Raw genomic sequence first — 19,810 nt, forward strand, 5'->3', positions numbered from 1 at the left:
CGGCCAGCGGCCAGGGCCTGTGTGCGTGCTCCCTGCCTGGCTGCCTTGGTAGGGCCATCAGAGCATCCGAGGCTCATTAGAGACGGACACTCTGGGGCTTTCACTGCTATCAGCGGGAGGGGGGCTCTGAATTCCTCAAGATGCTTTATAATGAAACAAAAAGGCACAATTATGCAGCCAAACTGAAGACAAGGCAGCTGCATACAAAGCAGGGCTTCCTCCATAATAGGACCAACCTCAGCGAGACAGTGCCGAGGCCTCACCTTCCTCCCTGGGCTGCAGCTGTGAGGCATCCGTAATTGGATGCTCCGCTGCTCCAGTTCTTGGATTATTCAAACTGCAGGATTTCCAGAAGCCTTGGGTTTCAGTTAAGGATATGCCCAGGCAACAAGAGGAGCCACGTACCATTTTTCACCCTTACTATTTCAGCAATATGTATGGCCAAACCAGTAATAACTGTGATGATAACAGTAAAATTAACCAGCACACATTGTATACTGTGTGTCAGGTGCTTTTCTAAGAGCTTTATATATTATTTAATCTTTACACCAACTTAATTTGATATTGATACCATGTTATTATCACTCTGTCTACAGATACGGAAACTGAGGCACAAAAAAATTAACAGTGAAGTGGCAGAGCTGGGCTTTGAACCCAGGCACTGTGGTCCTAGACAGTACACTCTTGACCATCATACCAGTGGCTGTTTGCTTTTACACAGAGCTTACTGGATGCCAGGCGCTGTGTCACATATTTTCTGTACATTATTTCATTTAGTCTTTACAACACCAGGTGAAGTATAATCATCTCCATTGTACAGAATAGAAAATAGGTTTATAGAAGGGTGAAGTGACTTGGTTAAGGGCACAAATAACAAGTGGCCTACATAGTATATCCAAACCCAGATTTCTCTGATGCAAAGCCAGGCTCTTAACTATTACTTGGTCCAGGGGCGCCTGGGTGGCTCAGTTGGTTAAGCGACTGCCTTCGGCTCAGGTCATGATCCTGGAGTCACTGGATCGAGTCCCGCATCGGGCTCCCTGCTCGGCAGGGAGTCTGCTTTGCCCTCTGACCCTATCCCCTCTCACATGTTCTCTCTCTCTCATTCTCCCTCTCTCAAATAAATAAATAAAATCTAAAAAAAAAAAAAAAAAAAAACACAAAACTATTACTTGGTCCAGACTACCAGTTCATCTAACTTACTGGCTCATAAAGGTTAGGCCGGGAAAACCTCTAGTCTAATCACCTTTTTTATTTTACAGGTGAGGAGATGTAGCCTAGAGAGATTAAGAGTTAGTAGTAGGGGGGCGCCTGGCTGGCTTGGTTGGTAAAGCATGTGACTCTTGATCTCGGGGTTGGAAGTTGGGGCCCCATGGTGGGTTATAGCGTTCACTCAAAATAAAATAAAATAAAATAAAAAGAGGAGCGCTTGAGTGGCACAGTCGGTTAAGCGTCTGCCCTCAACTCAGGTCATGATCCCAGGATCCTGGGATGGAGCCCCATGTTGGGCTCCCTGCTCAGAGGGAAGCCTGCTTCTCCCTCTGCCTCTCCCCTGCTCATGCTCTCTCTCTCTCAAATAAATAAATAAAATCTTAAAAAGAAAAAAAAAAGAGTTAGTGGTGGGTTGTACTAGAGTAATTTTGGCCCCAGAAAGAGCTGGGTTCCAATCCTAGCTCTGTCCTTTATTAGCTGTGTGATTTGGGCAAGTGACTCAATGTTTCTAGACTTATTAGTAGAGAATGGGAATAATAATACTCAGTTTCGGGCGCCTGGGTGGCTCAGTTGGTTAAGCGACTGCCTTCGGCTCAGGTCATGATCCTGGAGTCCCGGGATCGAGTACCGCATCGGGCTCCCTGCTCGGCAGGGAATCTGCTTCTCCCTCTGACCCTCCTCCCTCTCATGCTCTCTGTCTCTCATTCTCTGTCTCTCAAATAAATAAATAAAATCTTTAAAAAAATAATAATAATACTCAGTTTCATGGGCGATAAAGTATGTGTGCAATCTATATTCTAATAAACACTCAGCATGGCAAAACCATTTCATAATGTCAGGTGGTCCCCAAATTACAGATGGTCAAACTTCTGCTTACAAATCTGCCTTTGAAATAATGTGTAAGTGGTGAGTAGGTGGCCAGTATTGGCCCCCAAAGTCTAATTAACAAAGACCTTGAAAAATTGCACTGCACTTCTGAAACTTTTCTGAGCAGCACCCTCATTGTGCAAAATCCCCAAGGAAATCACATTTATCAGAGATCTCAGCACTCAGACGTTTAGGCCTTCTACCCTCACAAATAGAGTGAAGGGGCGCCTGGGTGGCTCAGATGGTTAAGTGTCTGCCTTCGGCTCAGGTCATGATCCCGGAGTCCCGGGATCGAGTCCCACATCGGGCTCCCAGCTCAGCGGGGAGCCTGCTTCTCCCTCTGACCCTCTCCCCTCTCATACTGTTTCTCTCTCGCTCGCTCTCTAAAAAATAAATAAAATCTTTAAAAAACAAAAACAAAAACAAAAAAAAACAAATAGAGTGAATATACTACCAGATCAATGACATTGTGGACAAGATAGGTTTCCATGGTTTTTAATTCTAGTATCCTTTTCACGATGTTAGTGATTTCATGATTTTGCACCTGGAACAGTGGACCATGCTGTGATGGCGTGTTTGGTCCTCTGGTACAAACATCAAGATTGGTGATTGTACATTTGGTTTCATTTTGGGGTTCCTATTTTTGGTTGCCAAGGCTGGTTATTTATCAGGATATGCTCATGTGACCAGCACCCAAAATAGTCTCAAACCCTAAGACTCAAACAGACTCCCTACAGACTCCCTAAAACAACTCCCCATTCATTGAGAGTAGATATTCCACCTATGTCTTTGAGTTTGCTTTTAGAGAGAGGGCACTCCCACACGGCCTCAGGCAAGGAAGGACATCAAAGCCTATGCTGGACCTCTCTTGTGTCCGTCCATACATATATTTTTCTTGCTGCTCTTGTTCTGTATCCTCTGTGGAAAAAAATCTTAGCCATGAGTATAATCTGCTATTGAGTCTTATAAATCCTTCTAGCAAATCACCGAATAAAACAATGGTGAAACAATTTAGCCATTTCTAACATTGTTTTTCACATTTTTGAGACCCACCCTCTGATATATACCCACAAACAGCTATGGTTACCCCTTGGTCTTAGTGACCAACTCAGAGGTTTGTTTTGTTTTGTTTTGTTTTAAAGAGGTTCAGGGTGGAGCCTGAGATTCTGCATTTCTTTCTTTCTTTTCTTTCTTTTTTTAAAAAATAGGCTCCATGCCCAATGTGGGGCTTGAACTCATGACCCTGACATTAAAAGTCACATGCTCTACTGACTGAGCCAGCCAGGTGCCCCAGGAGCTTAGAGGTTTTGAGGAAAATACTTTGATTTCTGAAGTTCCAAAGAGCCATTCTTCTTTATGAATGTAAGTCAGATATTTGTATCAGTCAGGACAAACTAGGTAATGCTGTAGTAACAAAGAGCACCAAACATTTCAGTGGCTTACAACGACAGTGGTTTATTTTTCACTCTAGTGCATGTCCACTGAGGATTGACTGGGAGTTCTGCTCTGTACTGCCCTCCCTCTAGGACCCAGGCTGACTGAACAGTCACCATCTGTACATTCGAGTAGCATAGGGAAAAGCGGTCTCATACCAGCATTAAATGCTCTGCGGCAGAAGTTGCACACATCACTTCCATTCAAACTCACTGGTTAGAACTAAGCAACGGTCTCTACCCAATCTCAAGGGAACCAGGAATGTAATCCTACCTACCATGCTCCTGGAAACCAAGAGGGAATCAAAATATTTAGTTTACAGTCCTAACGACTAGCACAGGTCTCCATGAGTTGGTCAGGTTTGGAGTATTATCTTTTTCCTGTATTGTCCACCTTCAGGAAACAACAACCTCCCACAGCAGATTCTGAACTGGTGGGCAGGCAGACAGGGTAGTAAGGTAGAAATGCACACGTCAAAATCTCCTCGGGGGCATATGAAGTTTGAAAATGGCTTCAGGAAGAAAAACCACCCCCCTTGAGAATAATGGTTCTAGAATGTGTCTTATCAGCTGGTCCTACTGGCCCCCCAAAAAAGAGAAGGGGGAGGAAGAGATAAAGATAAAAGCAAAGAAGGGGTGCCTGGGTGGCTCAGTAGGTTAAGTGTCTGACTCTTGATTTTGGCTCAGGTTGTGATCTGAGGGTCATGAGATGGAACTCTGCTTTGTGGGGCTCTGCACTCAGTGGGGAGTCTTCTTGAGATTCTTTCCCTCTCCCTCTGCCCCTCCCCCCAACTTGCACACATTCTCTCTCTCTCTCAAAATAAATAAATAAATCTCAAAGCAAAGAGGAGGAAGAGGAGGAGAAAAAAGTAAAAGGTCTTTAAATGCTTAGAGACCCCAACAGTCTGCCCAGATGGTCCAAATCCCACAAAATTCTTGAAAAAACACAATCATTCTTTTATTTGTTTAACAAATACACCAGGGCCCCCGGGTGGCTCTGCCTTCGGCTCAGGTCATGATCCCAACAGGGAGTCTGCTCTCTCTACCCCCCCCACTCGTTCTCTCTCTCTCTCAAATAAATAAAATCTTTAAAACAAACAAACAAACAAACAAACAAACAAACAAACAAACAAAAAACCTCCAAATACAATACATCAGCGTTGTGCTAGGGGCAAGGAGACTAGAATTTTAAATAGTCCTTTTCTAACACACGTAAGCTTTAAGGGTTTAGAATCCAGTGGGGGGAGACAGAGAGGCAAACGTTTTTAAACCGTATTATAATTGCTCAAATGAGTAAATGTACAAAGTGCAAGGAAGAAGCTGGTTTTCCAAAAGCCAATCACAATCTCCTTCTCTCCTTAATGTTCTTTACAACAGAGGCTGAAGAGCTGAAACCCCTGGTCCCCCTAGCCCTCCCTGCAGCTGATTATGGCCCTGTGATGTTGGGCGTGAAAGCAGCAGTTGCTGGGTAGGGTTTGAGGGAAAGCTTTTTAAAGGGACATCCAGTATGATCACTACAGTCCTCTGCACCCTACTCCCTCTCTGAAACCTGAGCACACATCTGGTGATGCAGCAGATTTTTTTTAACCCTGAGGCAACAGGCAAGAGGACAAACACCTTTCTGCTACATAATGGGGAAAGTCTGGGGTCCTGACTACACTGCTAAGCCATCCCAGAAAGCCTGCCTCTGGAGTTCTTAGGACTGGAGGAAAACAAATCCCTATCTGGTCAAGTCATTGTATTAGTTTCTATTGCCGTTAACAAATTATCACAAGTTTTGCGGCTTAAAACAATACCAATGTATTATCTATAGGGGAGAAGTCCGACAGGGTCTGACACTGGGCTAAAATCAAGGTGCTGGCAGGGCTGGGTTCCTTTCCAGAGGCTCTAGAAGGTAATTAGTTCCCTTGCCTTTTCCAGCTTCTAGAGGCTGCTCACACTGCTTGGCTCAAGGCCCCCTTCCTTCCTCTTCAAAGCTAGCAACAGTGAGTTGAGTCCTTAGCACATTGCATCACTGTGACCTCTTCTACCTCCTTCTTCCATTTTTAAGACCTTCATTACTACATTGGGCCCACCTGGATAATCCAGAATTATTTCTCCATGTCAAGGTCCTTAATTTTTTTTTTTTTTTGGAGACAGAGTGTGCCCAAGTGGTGGGAGGGGCAGAGGGAGAGAGAGAATCTCAAGCAGACTCCATGCTGAGTGCGGACGTGGGGCTTGATCATATGACCCTGAGATCATGACCTGAGCTGAAATCAAGAGTCAGACACTTAACCAAGTGAGCCACTCCAGGGCCTCTCAAGGTCCTTAATTTGATCACGCCTGCAAAGTTCCTTTTGCCCTGTAAGGTAACATACTCATAGGTTTCAGGGATTGGGACCTGAACATATTTGGGGGCCATTATTCTGCATACCACAGTCATTATGGCAGTTTTCTCTTACCTGCAGCCAGGTGCACGCCTAACTGACCCCCAGCTCTCAGGTCTACCCAGAAAAGCAGGGGAGGCTTTATGGATGAAGTAGCCTCCTAGCTGAGACTGGAGGGATGAACAGTCATTTGTCCTATGGGCAAATATGGAAAGGGCATTCCAGGGAAAGGGTGTAGCACACACAGGGGAACAAGTATGCAAGGTATGTTTGGAAACTACAAGCAGTTCAGTATTGCTAGAGCGTCAAGCGTCTGACTGTATGGGGTGGGGGAGGGCGAAGATGAGGGTGGACCAGATCACAAATGGCTGGGTACATTTGCATCTAAGAAGCTCCAATTCTACTTGTAGGTGGCAGAGAGTCATTGAGGAACGCAAGCAGGGGGTGCATAATCAGATTTAGGGGCAAGAGCAATCCTGTTGGCTTTCATGTGGAAGCCATGGGGAGGGGGGCTGGAGGAGAAAGGCTGAGGCCAGAGGCAGAACAAGACGTTATTGCACTGGTTTACATCAGGGGCAATGAAATCCAAGTCTAGATATTCATGAACATTGTTGGAGCACATCCTATATGTGCTGTGACGTTCTGGGGCTACAAAGGCAAATAAGACACAGGTCAGAGCAAGGGCGCCTACTCACCCTGCCAACCACAACCCCAGGGCAGGAATGACAGGTGTTCATGGAACTCAAGTTGGGGGTGTTCTGCCCCCCTACCCAAAGTCCAGGAAACACAGACAGGGTGGGGTGCGGCCCGGGAGGGAACTCAAAGGGGCACCAGGGCCTTCGCAATGACGGGAAAGCAACTGAAGAAGCGATGGCCCTTTCCTGCCCCATCTCACCCAAACGCGCCCTGATGTCCCCCCAGATCGGGCCTAGTTATTTTAAGTCACTGCATGGGGTGAGTTAGAAGAGGAACTGGTGTGGTTACAGGAGAAGCCTAGGACTCAAACACTGTCCTCCCACGAGCCGGATGGAAATGGTCGGCATTAGAGACGAGGGATGGTCGCACAACTTTGTGACTTTACTAAAAACTCACAACTGTACACTTTAAAGGGGTGAGTTATAGACGATGTGAATTATCTCCCAATAAGAATAACTAATTAATTTTTTAAACAGGAGAAAGAAACAACCCCACCCCTGAGCCCTAAGGCAACCTGGGCTTGTGAGGTCACTGGTCAGAGCCTCAGTTTCCTCCTCTGCCAAATGAGAACAGTGGTAAAGAACAGTAGACTGTTACATGTGATCATATATTCTCACATATATTATATGTGATCATGCAAGTTAAACACTTAACATAGCGCCTCGCAGGTAGTAGTTGCTAAACATATTCAGGTTCTTCTCCTCCTAAGTGGCCAATGAAATTTTTAAAACAATCATTTTCTCAGCAGCCACAAGATGTGACATAAGCTCTAGGCAAGCTCCCTTCAGACAGCCTCGTCTCAGGCAGACTAGAGCAAGGCTCAAACGGGAAGACAGCAACAGGAACCAAAGCCCACACTCACTGCAGAAAGATTGAAGGTTCCGTCTGCAGCTATGCGGTGCAGAGATATTGAGCAAGACTAGCGTGGTGTAAATACAGCTGCACAGAGTGGTGGTAAAGAAAATCAGGTGGGCACAGAGATTTCTGCTTGTAATTCTAGTTTGGTATACAAACTCGTCCGGTTTCCAAAATAGCCAAGCCCTTCCCCACACCTGGACAAGTCCATGTGTCTATGCAGCGCAGCCCTGATGTTTAGAGATGACCCGTGCCCCATGCTCCCCAAAACCACAATGAGCCAGAAACAAGTCTTACACAACCAGAATTTTCCAGCCTAGTGCCGAGGCAGGCGATTTATTTTTTCACCAAACTTCCCATTTGTGATATTCCAAAATCAACCAGGTACTTATCAAGTGCCTGTCCTGTGCCCAGCCCCGTGAAGGATACTGTGAGGGAGGAAAAAAGAGGCATAAGCTGGGGTCCTGCTCTCAAGCAGCCAAGCTAACCTCTGAGTTGGAAAGCAACACTTCACAGTAAACATATAAAAGGCATTGTGCCTTGCACAGAGCAGTGGATCAGTCATCATTTGTTCGTTGGGTCAATGAATTAATAGAGGGCAAAATAATAAGACAATTGTGTGAGTGTGGGGCTCACTCTAAGAACCACAAGATGGGCTGGAGTAGTTGGAAAAGGCTTGTGCCAGAGGATGCTAGCTGCCTACTCAATATCAATTCTTCCATTTTTCCTTGTAACAGAGCCCCTATTTTATTTGAGGTGGCCGTATGCCCAGATAAAATACTACATTTCCCAGCTTCCCTTGTAGCTAGAGGTGGCTAATGAGATCTAAACAGAAATTGTTAGGAGAGGCTACCAGGAAAGTGCCTTAAAAGGCAGACCAACAGCTGCCACTCACTCATGTGTCCTTCCTCCCTTTCTTCTAATTCTCATCTGAAACATGAGTGTGATGGCTGGATTTCCAGCAGCTATTTTGGACCATGAGGCAACCTTGAGAGAGAAAAGCATGAATACAAAAAAGCCCAAATTCCTGATGATCATGGAGTCACCATACTCTCCCTGGACTGCTTGCTTCTGGCATTCTTTTACTTGAAAGGGAAATAAACCTCTATTTTGCTTAAACTATTTTTGTGGGTTTTGTCATATGCAGCAAACCCGTATCTTAACTAACACAAGTTTCCACGGAAAAGCCAGGCTTTAAAGGAAAGGTGGGTGGGGATGGAAGGGCATCTCAAATGCCAGAAAGAGCAAAGGGGAAGACACTGGCAGGAATGAGCCCTGGCTGAAATCAAGTGGGTAGAGAGTAGGAAATAAAGAGAAGCCAGATGATGGTTTTGTAGATGTCAGGGAAAACAGGGATTGACTGGGGAAGGACCAGGGACCACAAAGCAATAAGAAAGCTTGGGGTGCCTGGGGAGCTCAGTCGGTTGGGCATCCAACTCTTGGTTCCAGCTCGGGTCATGATCTCGGGGTTGTGAGATGGAGCCCCATGGCATGGCAGGCTCTGTGCTCACCAGGGAGTCTGCTTCTCTCCCTTTCCCGATCCCTCTGCCCCTCCCCACACGCACGCTCTCCCTCTTTCTCTCCAAAATAAATAGATAAATCTTTAAAAAAAGAAAGAAAAAAAGGAAGAAGAAAGCTGTCTCCCTCCAAAGGAGCGAAACACCTGTGGACCTGGAGGGAGAAAGAGGCAGAAGAAGAGGCTGGGGGAACTTCATTACATGAAGAGACAGGAGTATGAGCTGTGGCCTGGACTTAGAACAATAACACCACCACCAAGCTTTATTAAATGCTTATGTGCCTGGCCCTGGGCTATGCACTCTCCACACACTTACCTCATTTATGCTTCATGACACGTCTATGACATAGTCCTATCATTACCTGCATCTGGCAGACAAGGAACCTGGGGCTTAGAGAGAGTCAGTAACTTACCCAATGTAAGCCTCACAACCCTGTAAGCTGGCTCCCAACAACTCCATTTGTCAGATTAGAATTTGTTTGTCCCATTTTTTCATAGCCAGGAAAATTGGTCAAGATCCTGATTTTCAAACATAAAGACCCAGAACCAAGTATAGAGTCAATTGTTTTTGTGAATACTCTCTTAACCAGAAGAAAAACAAATAGATGAGTAAAAGAAAAGTTTTGAGTCTTGGTTGTGTTTACTATGTGTAGAGGAGGAAGGACTTGTTAAACAAACCCACCCATACTCCCTGGCTGGCTGGTCGAGTGCTCCTGAGGTGTAGATAGTGCTAAGATGGTGGGGGTGAGGGGCGGATGGAAGTAAGCATTGAGAAACCAAGCAAACAATGACAAAATGTCAACTCCAGTGATAAATGAATCATAGCCAACCAGCGGCTCATGTGTCTCAGAGAGTGTTTTAATATCTCTCCGCACCAGGGAATGGAAAAAAAAAAAACTCTATCACAGCTAAGGCCAAAAACTCAATACTTTGAATTAAGTTATTCAGATACAACCACTGAACACAAGGAATTCTTCCTGGAGCTAAAATCTCATCAGTCACTCGAGGGAAGGGGGAAAAAACCCATCCGGTTACAAATGATTTAGGTAACATGAGTACCTAATAGGAAGTGCACTGCACATGCAGATTAAAAATAAAAAAATCTCCTTTGGCAGCCTGGCAGAATCTGATGGCAGGGTCTCCCAAGTTCAGAAATCTAGAATTCTAGAGCTGGCTGAGGACAGCACTACATGTTGGAAGTTAAAGAGTGTGATTTTTTGTTAAGACTGCCCTGAGTTCAAGCTGATTCCATCACGAGCTGTTTGACTCTGGGTACATTTCTTTACCTCTCCTAGCTTCAGTGCCTTACTTATAAAATAGCACTAGTAATTTCCACCCCCTGAGATGGCTAGGAGGCTAAAGGAGGTGGTCTACTGTTCCTGTCACCATGACTTTGACAGAACTTATGTCTTTAGAGTCCTCTGCTTCAAATTCTAAGAAAGAAAAGGCCACAGGACAATGGAAAGAGCCTCGTCCTGGCTCATGAGCCCAGCCTTGAGGGTCATAAGCGTGTGACCTTGAGGTTACTTTTAGGTCTCAGGGGCTCTGTCTGGAGAGGGGCAGGAGTAGATGTACTCTAAGATCTCTTCCTCTTCTAGACTCTTGAATGTCACTAAGATCCAGATGAACAGTCCTTAGTCATTCATTTTAGGATGTACCAAGTTACCTGATGGAAAGCTGTTTCTTTATCTACCCCAGGAGCCAAAGAGTTAGTGAGAACCATAAAGGCAGGTCACCGACTTTTGCAGTCTTGGGCCTTAACAGAGACCTGGCATGAAGTAAGACCTTGATAAATTCTTGTTGAGTGGAACAGATGAATGAACAAATGAAGGATTTCAAGGGCCAGCCAAAACAGAGACCACTTGCCCTTCACAGAGCAGAGTTTAAGGCAAGAAGAAAATGCTGCCAATTTAAAATACTAATGATATTTACTTTGTCATCCGAACTACAACCAGAATATCAGATGAATTGTTTGCCAGTCAAGAGGATGCCTGACGCTGAAAAGCCACCTTTGGGCTTTGCTAGAAGAGTGTACTTTGGTGCAAAAGGAGTACAGATGTGGCACAGGGGAGGCCACAGGCTCCAGAAGAGAGGCAGAAGTCCTGAGAAGGAAATGTCGACCAACCTCTATGGCAGGAGGGGTAAGGAAGCATGTCACCACGTGGCCTCCGCATGTGGACATGCAGTTGTGTCTGCCCAAGAGTGCCCTGCTGAAGAGGGGAGATCTAAAATACAGCAGGTGGTCTGCTCCCCTGTGAGGCCAAGTCCACCCAGGAGCCCCATGGATGGGTAGCAGCCCTGAGGGTTAACCCCAGCAGCAGATGGACAGGGGTCTGCTGGGGACTTCAGCAATGAAGCAAATCATAATAATGCACACAGGGGCGCCTGGGTGGCTCAGTCGATTTTGTCTGCCTTCGGCTCAGGTCATGATCCCAGGGTCCTGGGATCGAGCCCCGAGTTGGACTCCCTGCTCAGTGGAGAGCCTGCTTCTCCCTCTCCCTCTCCCTCTGCTGCTCCTGTTGCTTGTGCTCTCTCTTGTGCGCGCGCGCTCTCTCTCTGTCAAATAAATAAAATCTTTAAAAAAAAAAGATTAAAAAAAAAAGAACTGGCATTCTAACTTATACTCAGGGTTGGCTACTATGGGTAGAAACAGATCCAAATGTGTCTTTGGATGGGAATCTACCTCTCATAAGAGAAAATAGACCTTTTCCAAAGAGGGGGGCATCTCTCCCTCTGGGCCTTTTTATGTGCCTCTCACGTGGCTCTCTCTCCTTAAGACCTTGAGACTGAATGGCCCGATGAAACCCAACCTTCAGTTGAGGATCTCTGAATACAAATAATGGGCATGATTGCCAGTGAAGGAGAAACATGAGGGCCAAGCCAGAAAGAGAGCGTCATGAGCCAAGACTTGGCCCTGGGTCCTGCCCTGCTCCTGGAAGTTTCTAGAAAGAGCCAGAGCCAAGCTAGGAAAACAACACATGCCTCATAGAAAACCAAACCACCTGTGATTCGGAATGGTCTGGGAATGAGAATCTTTGAAGCATCAACTCAAAGAAAATGACCTGTAGTCATGGTTAGTTAACACTGTGGGTACCTACTACGTGTCAAGACGTGTTCAAAGCCCTTTAGAAACAAAATCCCATTTATTACTCCTATCAACGGTATGATGTAAGCAGTGCTTATTAGTCTCATTTTACAGATGAGGAAACCGAGACACAGAAAATTCAAATAACTTCTTCCAAGTTCACATGAGCAGTCTAGCTACAAAGCCCAAAGTCTTTATCAGCATTTTCAAACCTTTTTGTCCAATCCACAGCAAGAAATAGATTCTACATCAGGACCCAATATACACTCACACATTTATACATAAATGAAACAAAGTTTTAAAACAGAAAATACTCACCATTACAACGGGCAACCATTCACTCCCATGTTTTCTCTTCTATTCCATCCTATTAAAAAATATATCACTTGGGCACCTGGTGGCTCAGTCGGTTAAGCATCTGCCTTCAGCTTAGGTCACAAGCTCAGGGTCCTGGGATTGAGCCCTGCATGGGGCTCCCTGCTCAGTAGGGAGTCTACTTCTCCCTCTGGCCCCCCCCCCCCCGTTGTGCTTTTTCTCTCTCTCTCAAAAATAAACAAATAAAATCTTTAAAAAAATATATCACTCAACAAATATTTATGGAATACCTAATATGTGTTAGACACTGTTCTAGGCTTTGGGGCTATGTCAGTGGATGAAAAAGATAAAAATCCTTGCCCTCTTGGACCTTGCATTTTACTGCATAGAGTGAATAAGATCAACATGCAAAATTGTAGCATCTGAAGCGGTAATCTGGTGAGTGCTATGGAGAAAAATAAAGCACGATGGCCAAGAGTTGCTGAGGAAAGCCTCTCGATGCTTTCATTCCCCACTACACTGATTTCAGTGGGCTGCCACCCACAGGGTGAAAAGCCCTGCCCTTAGTCCATCCACTCTAGTGACTTTCTGTATGTCTGACGACTCTTTCTCCAAGACCGTGTGCACATGCACGCATGTACGTGATTGGGTGCACATGTGTATACGCGTGTAGGCGTGCACGTACGTGTGTGCATGCAGGTATGCATGTGCATGTCCGCTCCAGCCACTTCCTCATGGGGAGGCTTTGGAGGCAGGGCCCCGACAACAGCTGTCCAGGGGGTTCTATCCACAAGCCTGCCCTGCAGCGGGGTCCCGGAGTGAGGCCTAAAATACAGCCCAGGCACCACTAGCCAAAGCCACAGAAATGCCAGACATGTGACTGGGCCAGAGTCTTTAATCCAGAGGGATGAGAATCTTTTTATCATTGGTCCACCCAGAGCAGGCACCTTTTGTAATTCGTGAGGCCAGAGGGAATGCTAATTCCTAATCTGCATCAAGATGCTCTTTGTGCTAGAATGCCCTTAGGGAGAGAAGAGACGGGCGCACAGAAATAAAAATAACTCCCTGGGGAAAATCCAGTGCATTGGGCATACCTGAAGGGGTGATTGATGTGGGTCTCTGGGAAGATGGGATTGGAGCCAGCTCTGAAGCAGCACTGGGCCACTTGGGTAGCTGCCACTCAGTATTTGGAACTTGGCACTAGAGTGAAATCTTCAGACTCTTCCCTTAAGTTAAAGGGGCACATAAAAATGTTACTAGCATGGGCAGCAAAAGCATTACCTATGGGAAAAGCAGCCAGTCTCTGCTAATGAATAAGTGTAATTGATCACAACAGATGACTTGATGGACCTTCCAAATGTGCTTTTAGCAAAGTGGACAGTTTTTCATTCAAATGCAAACTCACCCAGATAAGATCTAATAATGGAGATTTTGGAACAATCCCAGCATCAGTGATTTCTTTCTTTTTTTTTTTTTTTTCCTCTTTCACCGAGCAGGAAGGCATCTTAAGTTCCTGATCACGATTTGACCCAGCCAGACATCAATTTATGCTTTCCCTAGGACTGAGGAGATTCTGACGGTTCCAGGGGCAGCAAAGGAGCAGTCACAGGCCATCCTCACATCCCTATCTGTCCTTTCCTCCTCAGCCCCATTCCCACTCCCTGACCTATGAGGAGCTGGGTGGCTGGGAGACATGCAGTTCCACGCAGTCATCCATTTATTCAAGAAATATTTAGTGAGCACTTACTATGCGCAAGGCACCATACTGACTGCCACAAGGGGATTCAAAGATGGCTAGGACCAGGTCCTGTCCTCAAAATAGAGGGCAGATGTCAGGGGAAACAACAAATGACAGAAGCCCCAAGTGGGGCTCTCAACTCACTTCAACAAGCACTTAATCTTTCTGAGCTTCAGCTTTCTCCTTTGTCAAAGGAAGATATTGCACAAGACATGATCTCTGGGCACCAGGCCAGCTTGAAAACTATGATTCTATGCCCTCCCCTTCCCACTCAGGCCCCTGGAAGCTGACAGATCAGGTGCAGCCTTCTAGGAAGGGGGCAGCCAGCAAAGGGAGGGGGCAGTGAGGATTATGTACCTTTCCCTGAGTGACAGGATGTTTCAGTTTGGCCAGAACACAAGACAGAGGCTGGGAAAGATGAGGGAGAAGTTCAGAGAATTACGTGCAAGATTTAAACTTTCACATCAAGGAATCTGGGGGAAATGGGGAGCCACTGTATTTTGTGTAGAGAAAGGTACTATCCTGTGGTGCAAAGGAATCTGACCGACCTGTGGAAGATGAGTTGGAGGGAGGGAGGGCGGGCGGTGATGTTACCATAGTCAGAGCATAAGGGCTGAGGCCCGAAGTGAAAGATGTCTCCCGTGGCGTAGCCAAGCACACCATTCCATTACCCCCTGGCATCGCCAAACTGCTTATTTTCACAAACTCGCCCAAGGCGAAATCATGTTGCACAATCTTTTTTTTTTTTTTTCTCTTCCAGTTCTACAAGTGGTTTCAAGCTAAACAGATAAATTTTATCTCCCTCCTTCCCAAGCGCCTGAGGTTAAACAGGACCAACAAGGTGTGCCAGGAAGGGGTGCAGGAAGGGGCCAGGAGCCCCCGGGATGCGCGAGGGTGCGCCTACCTGCAGAGAAGCCGTCCTCGTGGTCCGAGCTGTTGTGGCTGCAGTCACTGCCCCTCTCGGGAGAGCTGTGGCTGGGCGAGTCCCGCTCCGGCACCCGCAGGAACCTCTTGCGCCGCCACGGGGGGAGGTGCTCGCGAGCCCCGCGCCGGGGGTGCTCCTCCGCCGCCAGGGGCGAGCTCCGCCCGTCCTTGGCCTCCGCCTCCAGCTGCTCCAGGTCGCGGCTCCGGAGCTGGGGCCGCCAGCCCCCGGGGATCAGGTGCATCCAGCGATGGGGGCTGCCCGCCCGCGCCGGCTTTTCGGCCTCATCGCGGGCCCCGAGCCGGCAGGGGGCCACGAGTAAGTGGCCGAGGACGAATTTCTCGTTCAAATCCACCATCTCGAAGTCGTGGTCACTGCTGTTGTCCCCATCATCTGCGACCGAGGCGTCCGGCTCTCCCTCCTCCGAGCCCCGCCCCGCTTGGGTCCCGGAGGACGACTCCTCTCCCTGGGCGCTGGGGGCTGTGTCATCGTGGCCGGGGGGCGCGTGGTCCTCCTGGGGCCTTAAGAGGAGGCGAGGCTGCAGCAGCTGCTGGTGGATGGCGGCGGTCAAGCTGCGCACCGCGCCCCCGGCCCCCGCCGGCCCGGGCCAGGTGGGAAGGTCCCGGCACGCGGAGGGAGGAGTCTCGGCCTTCGCGGCCACCCCCGGGGTCGACCCACTGGGGCCTGGGGGGTCTCCGCCGCCGCCCGCCGCGACCTCCTTCTCGCGCGGTGGCGGCGCCCGCTCCCGCCCGGCCGGCGCCGGCTCCTCTGCCCAAGCTCCCGGGCTGTCGCCGTCTCCGCCCTCCAAGCGCCCGCAGCCGAGGTCCCGCTTCTCCCCGGCCAGGGCCGCCTGCAGGTAGGAGACTTTGAACTTCTCCTCAGCCAACACCTGTTGCAGCCGCTTCAGGTTGAGTTTGCAGCGCTCCAGCTCCCGCTCCATGTCCAGCACCGAGTCCAGCCGCATGACTGGCGCCTCCTCCCCGGGGAACTCGGCCTGCCAGTGGCGCTCGAAGTCCTGAGGGTCCCACATGGCGGCCGCCCCTTCGGGCCTCCCGGGCCCGGCTCTGCCGCGCGCCCCCGGCTGGGGTCGCGCCGGGCTTTCCCCGGAAGCCCGCGCTGGCGCAGTCGCCTGCCCTTCACTTCAGCCCCAGAAGAAAATAGGAAAAAAAATAAAAGTTTTTCCCCTTCCGCCCTTGTGCCTTTTTCCCCCTTCTTCTGGGTTTCGCCTCCCTGACGTAAGCGGCCACCCGCGGCGGAGGCGGGCGTCTGGGGGCCCTGGGCCCGCCCTGGGCCGGACGCGCCGAGCCGGCGGTCTGCACCTCCTGCCGCCGGACCGGGCGCCTCGCGGGCTGGGGGCCGCGGGCGAGCCGCGGCGGGGGCGGAGCCTCGGTGGCGCCCGGCCGGGACCCCGCCGGCGCGCCCCGGGGCAGCGCCCGCGACGCGCGGAGCTGACCGCTGTAGGCCGGGCTCGCACCTTCCCCGCCGCCTCGGCGGCGCCGCTCCCGCAGCCGCGCGCTGTCCGCGCCGGCTCCCTGCATCCGAGCGCGGGGCCGCGCGGCCGGGGGAGGCGGGAGCCCCGGGGAGGGAGCGCGCGGCGGCGCCCCGGGCTCCCAGCCAACCTCCCGCCGCCCGGCTCTCCGCAGCCTCGTCTGCCCAGAGCCCGCGCGGCGCCTTGGACGGGGAAGGAGAAGGGGGGGGGAAGGCGAGGTGGCGCGGCTGCGAGGGCAGGTGTCAAAGGGGGCGGTCTACCGACCGACGGGGTTACCCCTACCCAGGATTTATTGAGCGCCTTGAACTAACGTGTCCGAGATCACAGAGCTGTTTAAACCAAAACCGGGGAGTGAACTTTGGTTTTTGCGAGTCCCTTTAAAGCACTCTCTCCAATGCTCCCTTAGAGCTTTTCCAGGGGAGAAATGGGCAAGGGTTAAAAGCTCCAAGTGGCTCTGCTAGAGGCCCCTGTGACTTCAAAGCTGAGAGTACTCCCGCCTGACCGAATCAAACCATGGCAGCAGGAGCCTTAGACACTTGGGCATCTAAGAAGGCCCTCCATTTCACCTCCTCTTTGTGGCCTCACACACTTCCCCTAGGGAGGAATAGAAAGGAGGGGCTAGGGACAGGTGCCTGGGCACTCGCGGTGGAGTGGATGGGGGGCTCCCGCTTCTTTTCCCCTCTGCACGTGGCTGCAGAGCACTTTGCCCTTCCTCTTTCCAGGGTTTCCGGTGAGGCCCCAGTGTCTGCAGAGCAAGGTCCTGAAAAACTGTCTCGTGCTTGCTGCAACGGGGGACCTTATTGGTGATTCACGTTTCCTTCATTTTAAGGATGAGGAAATTGATATTCTAAGAGACTAGTGACTTGGCAGCTGGAAATTCGTCCTGCCCTTTGTGGCCTAGATAAGCTCAGCAACCCTTTCCCTCTAGCCACCTGCCACTTGCCTCTCACCTGAACTGTCTGAACAAGCTATCCTACTCCCACTCTTCAATCCCTTTCAGCCCATCCTTCAAGGCTGGCTATTGCTAAGATACCAGGAAGATATTTTTTAGCCATGAATGAGATAGTGCCATGCTTTTACTCAAAATCCTCCAGTGGCTCCTCATTACTGACAGGCGGGTGCCTAGACTCTGCACACAGGAGGTCCTCCCACACATAGTCCCAGCCCACCTCTCTGCCTTCCTCCTATGCTATAGAATTGTCAACTCCACTCTGTCCTCAAAGACGTCTCCCTCTTTACGAGTGACTTTTCCTCCTACTCCCATCCCTACACACAGGCATAATTCCCTGCTGCCTAGGGCATTCCAACGCCTTTAAGACTCAGCTAAGGGATCCCCACCTCTGAGGAGACATTTCTGGGTTTGTGCCACCACTGCATCTCCTCCATGTCTTTATCTTTGCCTTTGCTCCAATTTATTATAACTATTAGTGATATTTTTTGTTTCCTCTACTTTTAGAGACCTCAAGGGTAGGGTTTGTGTCTTTTCCACTTTTGTATTCTTGCTGCTTCTTGCAGAGAGTGGTAGAGAGATAACTGATCATTGTTGAATGAAAGAAATGAATGCATGAATGAATGAGCAGGCAGCTGAATGAATCTCCACCTTGTAGCTCCTGCTCAGCTTCTCCAGTTGTGAATCACTCCAGACTAGGAGCAGATGTGCTTCCCACAGAGGCTTCTCAACTCTGGAATTTTCTTCCTGACAAAGTCTGTGTTTACTCATTTTCCCAATATCCTTTCTTCTTTCTCTCTCTCTCTTAAAAAAAAAAAAAATTGGTGTGCTAGTGGCATGACTCATCATAGTGTTTGTCTTGTGCCAAACTGAAGGAATGGATAAGTTTTAAAATACATTAATTGAGTATTCCCCAGTTTGTGTGATTTCTCAGTCCTTCACCTAGTTCCTCAAGCTGCTTTCTCTCCCACCTTAGCTTCATAGTCTCTCCCTGCCTCCCCAGAGGCTGCCACAATCTCTTCTGTCTACTGGGAAGGACTGAGGAGCTCCCAATGCCTACTGAGAGCCAGGGCAGGGGTATTCCATCAAATGGAGTCCACAAGCATATTTCAGAGTCCACAAGTCAAATTTCAGAATGGGAGAGAAATGCAGCACAGCAAGGATGGATGACCCTAGTCAACAGCATATTGATTGGAAGATGTTTCGATATGTACATTTAAATGCACAAAGGAAAAAAAAAAAAAACCCTGTAAGTTACTACAAACATCAATTTCTGAATTTGTAAATTCCCTAGGAGGATAGTTTCAACTCTGTCCTTTAATTAAAACAGCAGCATGATTCCCTTTTGGTCCAAGGAAGTTGTTACTAATACCACTAATTTTTTCCACGAGGACTAATATAGCTGGAAATGCCAGCATACATCTTCTGTAAACAGATCCCAGGAGCAACCTTCATTGTCTCTAGCTGGTGGATAGTTCAGCTTTATTACTTGACTTTGGGTCATCATGGGGGCAGGGGTAGAGTGGCTGACATTTATTGAATCCATACTTCTAGTTGCCATACATCTTTGATCTCATCTAATTCCTCACAACAACCCCATAAAAAGGTATTATTGTTGCTACTTCAGAAAGAGAAAGAGAGAGAGAAATAGAAGATCAAAGAGGTTAGAAGTCACACAGCTAATCTACTGGATTCTAAAGCCCAGTAGATTTGCAAGGGTTTGGTCCAGGTGCATCTGTCATTAGCATTCATTCATTCAATAAATATCTACTGAGCCCCTGTAGGGGCATCTGGGTGATACACTTCGTTAAGCATCCAACTCTTGGTTTCAGCTTAAGTCATGATCTTGGGGTCGTGAGATAGAGCCCAGCATGGGGCTCCGCATTCGGGGGGGGAGTCTGCTTAAGACTCTCTCTCCTCTACTCTGCCCCCTACCCCACCTACCCACTCACTCTAAAATAAATAAATAAATAAATAAATAAATAAATAAATAAATAAATAAATCTTTTAAGAACTATATTTATTGAGCACCTGTTAGGTGCCAGGGTCTGGCAAATAAAGTTTAAACTTTGTAACCTGGCATATAAGACTCTTCACAACGGATCCTCTGACCCTCAGCCTACTTTTCCAACCCCATTTCTTGAATTTTTTCTTCCACTGGCTGCACCCATTCAGTCCCTTAATCTGAGTCTCCCTATGAGCTTTTGGGTCCCATGCCATCTCCCTTTGGTCCATCTTAGATTTCTGCTGCAGCTGCAGCGGACCCTTCCAATGGGCTGCTGTGGTCTCACCTCAAGCACCCCCACCCCTACGATTCTCCCACTTTCTGCCCTGGTTTTTTTTTTTTTCCCAAAGTTTCAAGGCTCT

At 48.5% G+C, this 19,810-nt stretch overlaps 1 protein-coding gene across 1 annotated transcript in view; it reads right to left on the reverse strand.

Annotated features, from left to right (window-relative positions):
• The window catches only part of ABR (ABR activator of RhoGEF and GTPase), a 174,024-nt gene extending 157,790 nt beyond the window's left edge, over positions 1-16,234 (reverse strand). Inside the window, exon 1 of the mRNA XM_045889562.3 lies at positions 14,988-16,234. Coding sequence (XP_045745518.1) covers positions 14,988-16,035 — 1,048 coding nt within the window. The 5' untranslated portion in view covers positions 16,036-16,234. The remainder of the gene's footprint in view (positions 1-14,987) is intronic.
• Between the last annotated feature and the right edge of the window lie 3,576 nt (positions 16,235-19,810).

The sequence above is a fragment of the Mirounga angustirostris genome, unplaced genomic scaffold, assembly GCF_029215605.1.
Source record: "Mirounga angustirostris isolate CCGP_5_RB_7025 unplaced genomic scaffold, mMirAng1.0.hap1 SCAF_17, whole genome shotgun sequence".
In the NCBI taxonomy this organism is placed as follows: domain Eukaryota; kingdom Metazoa; phylum Chordata; class Mammalia; order Carnivora; family Phocidae; genus Mirounga; species Mirounga angustirostris.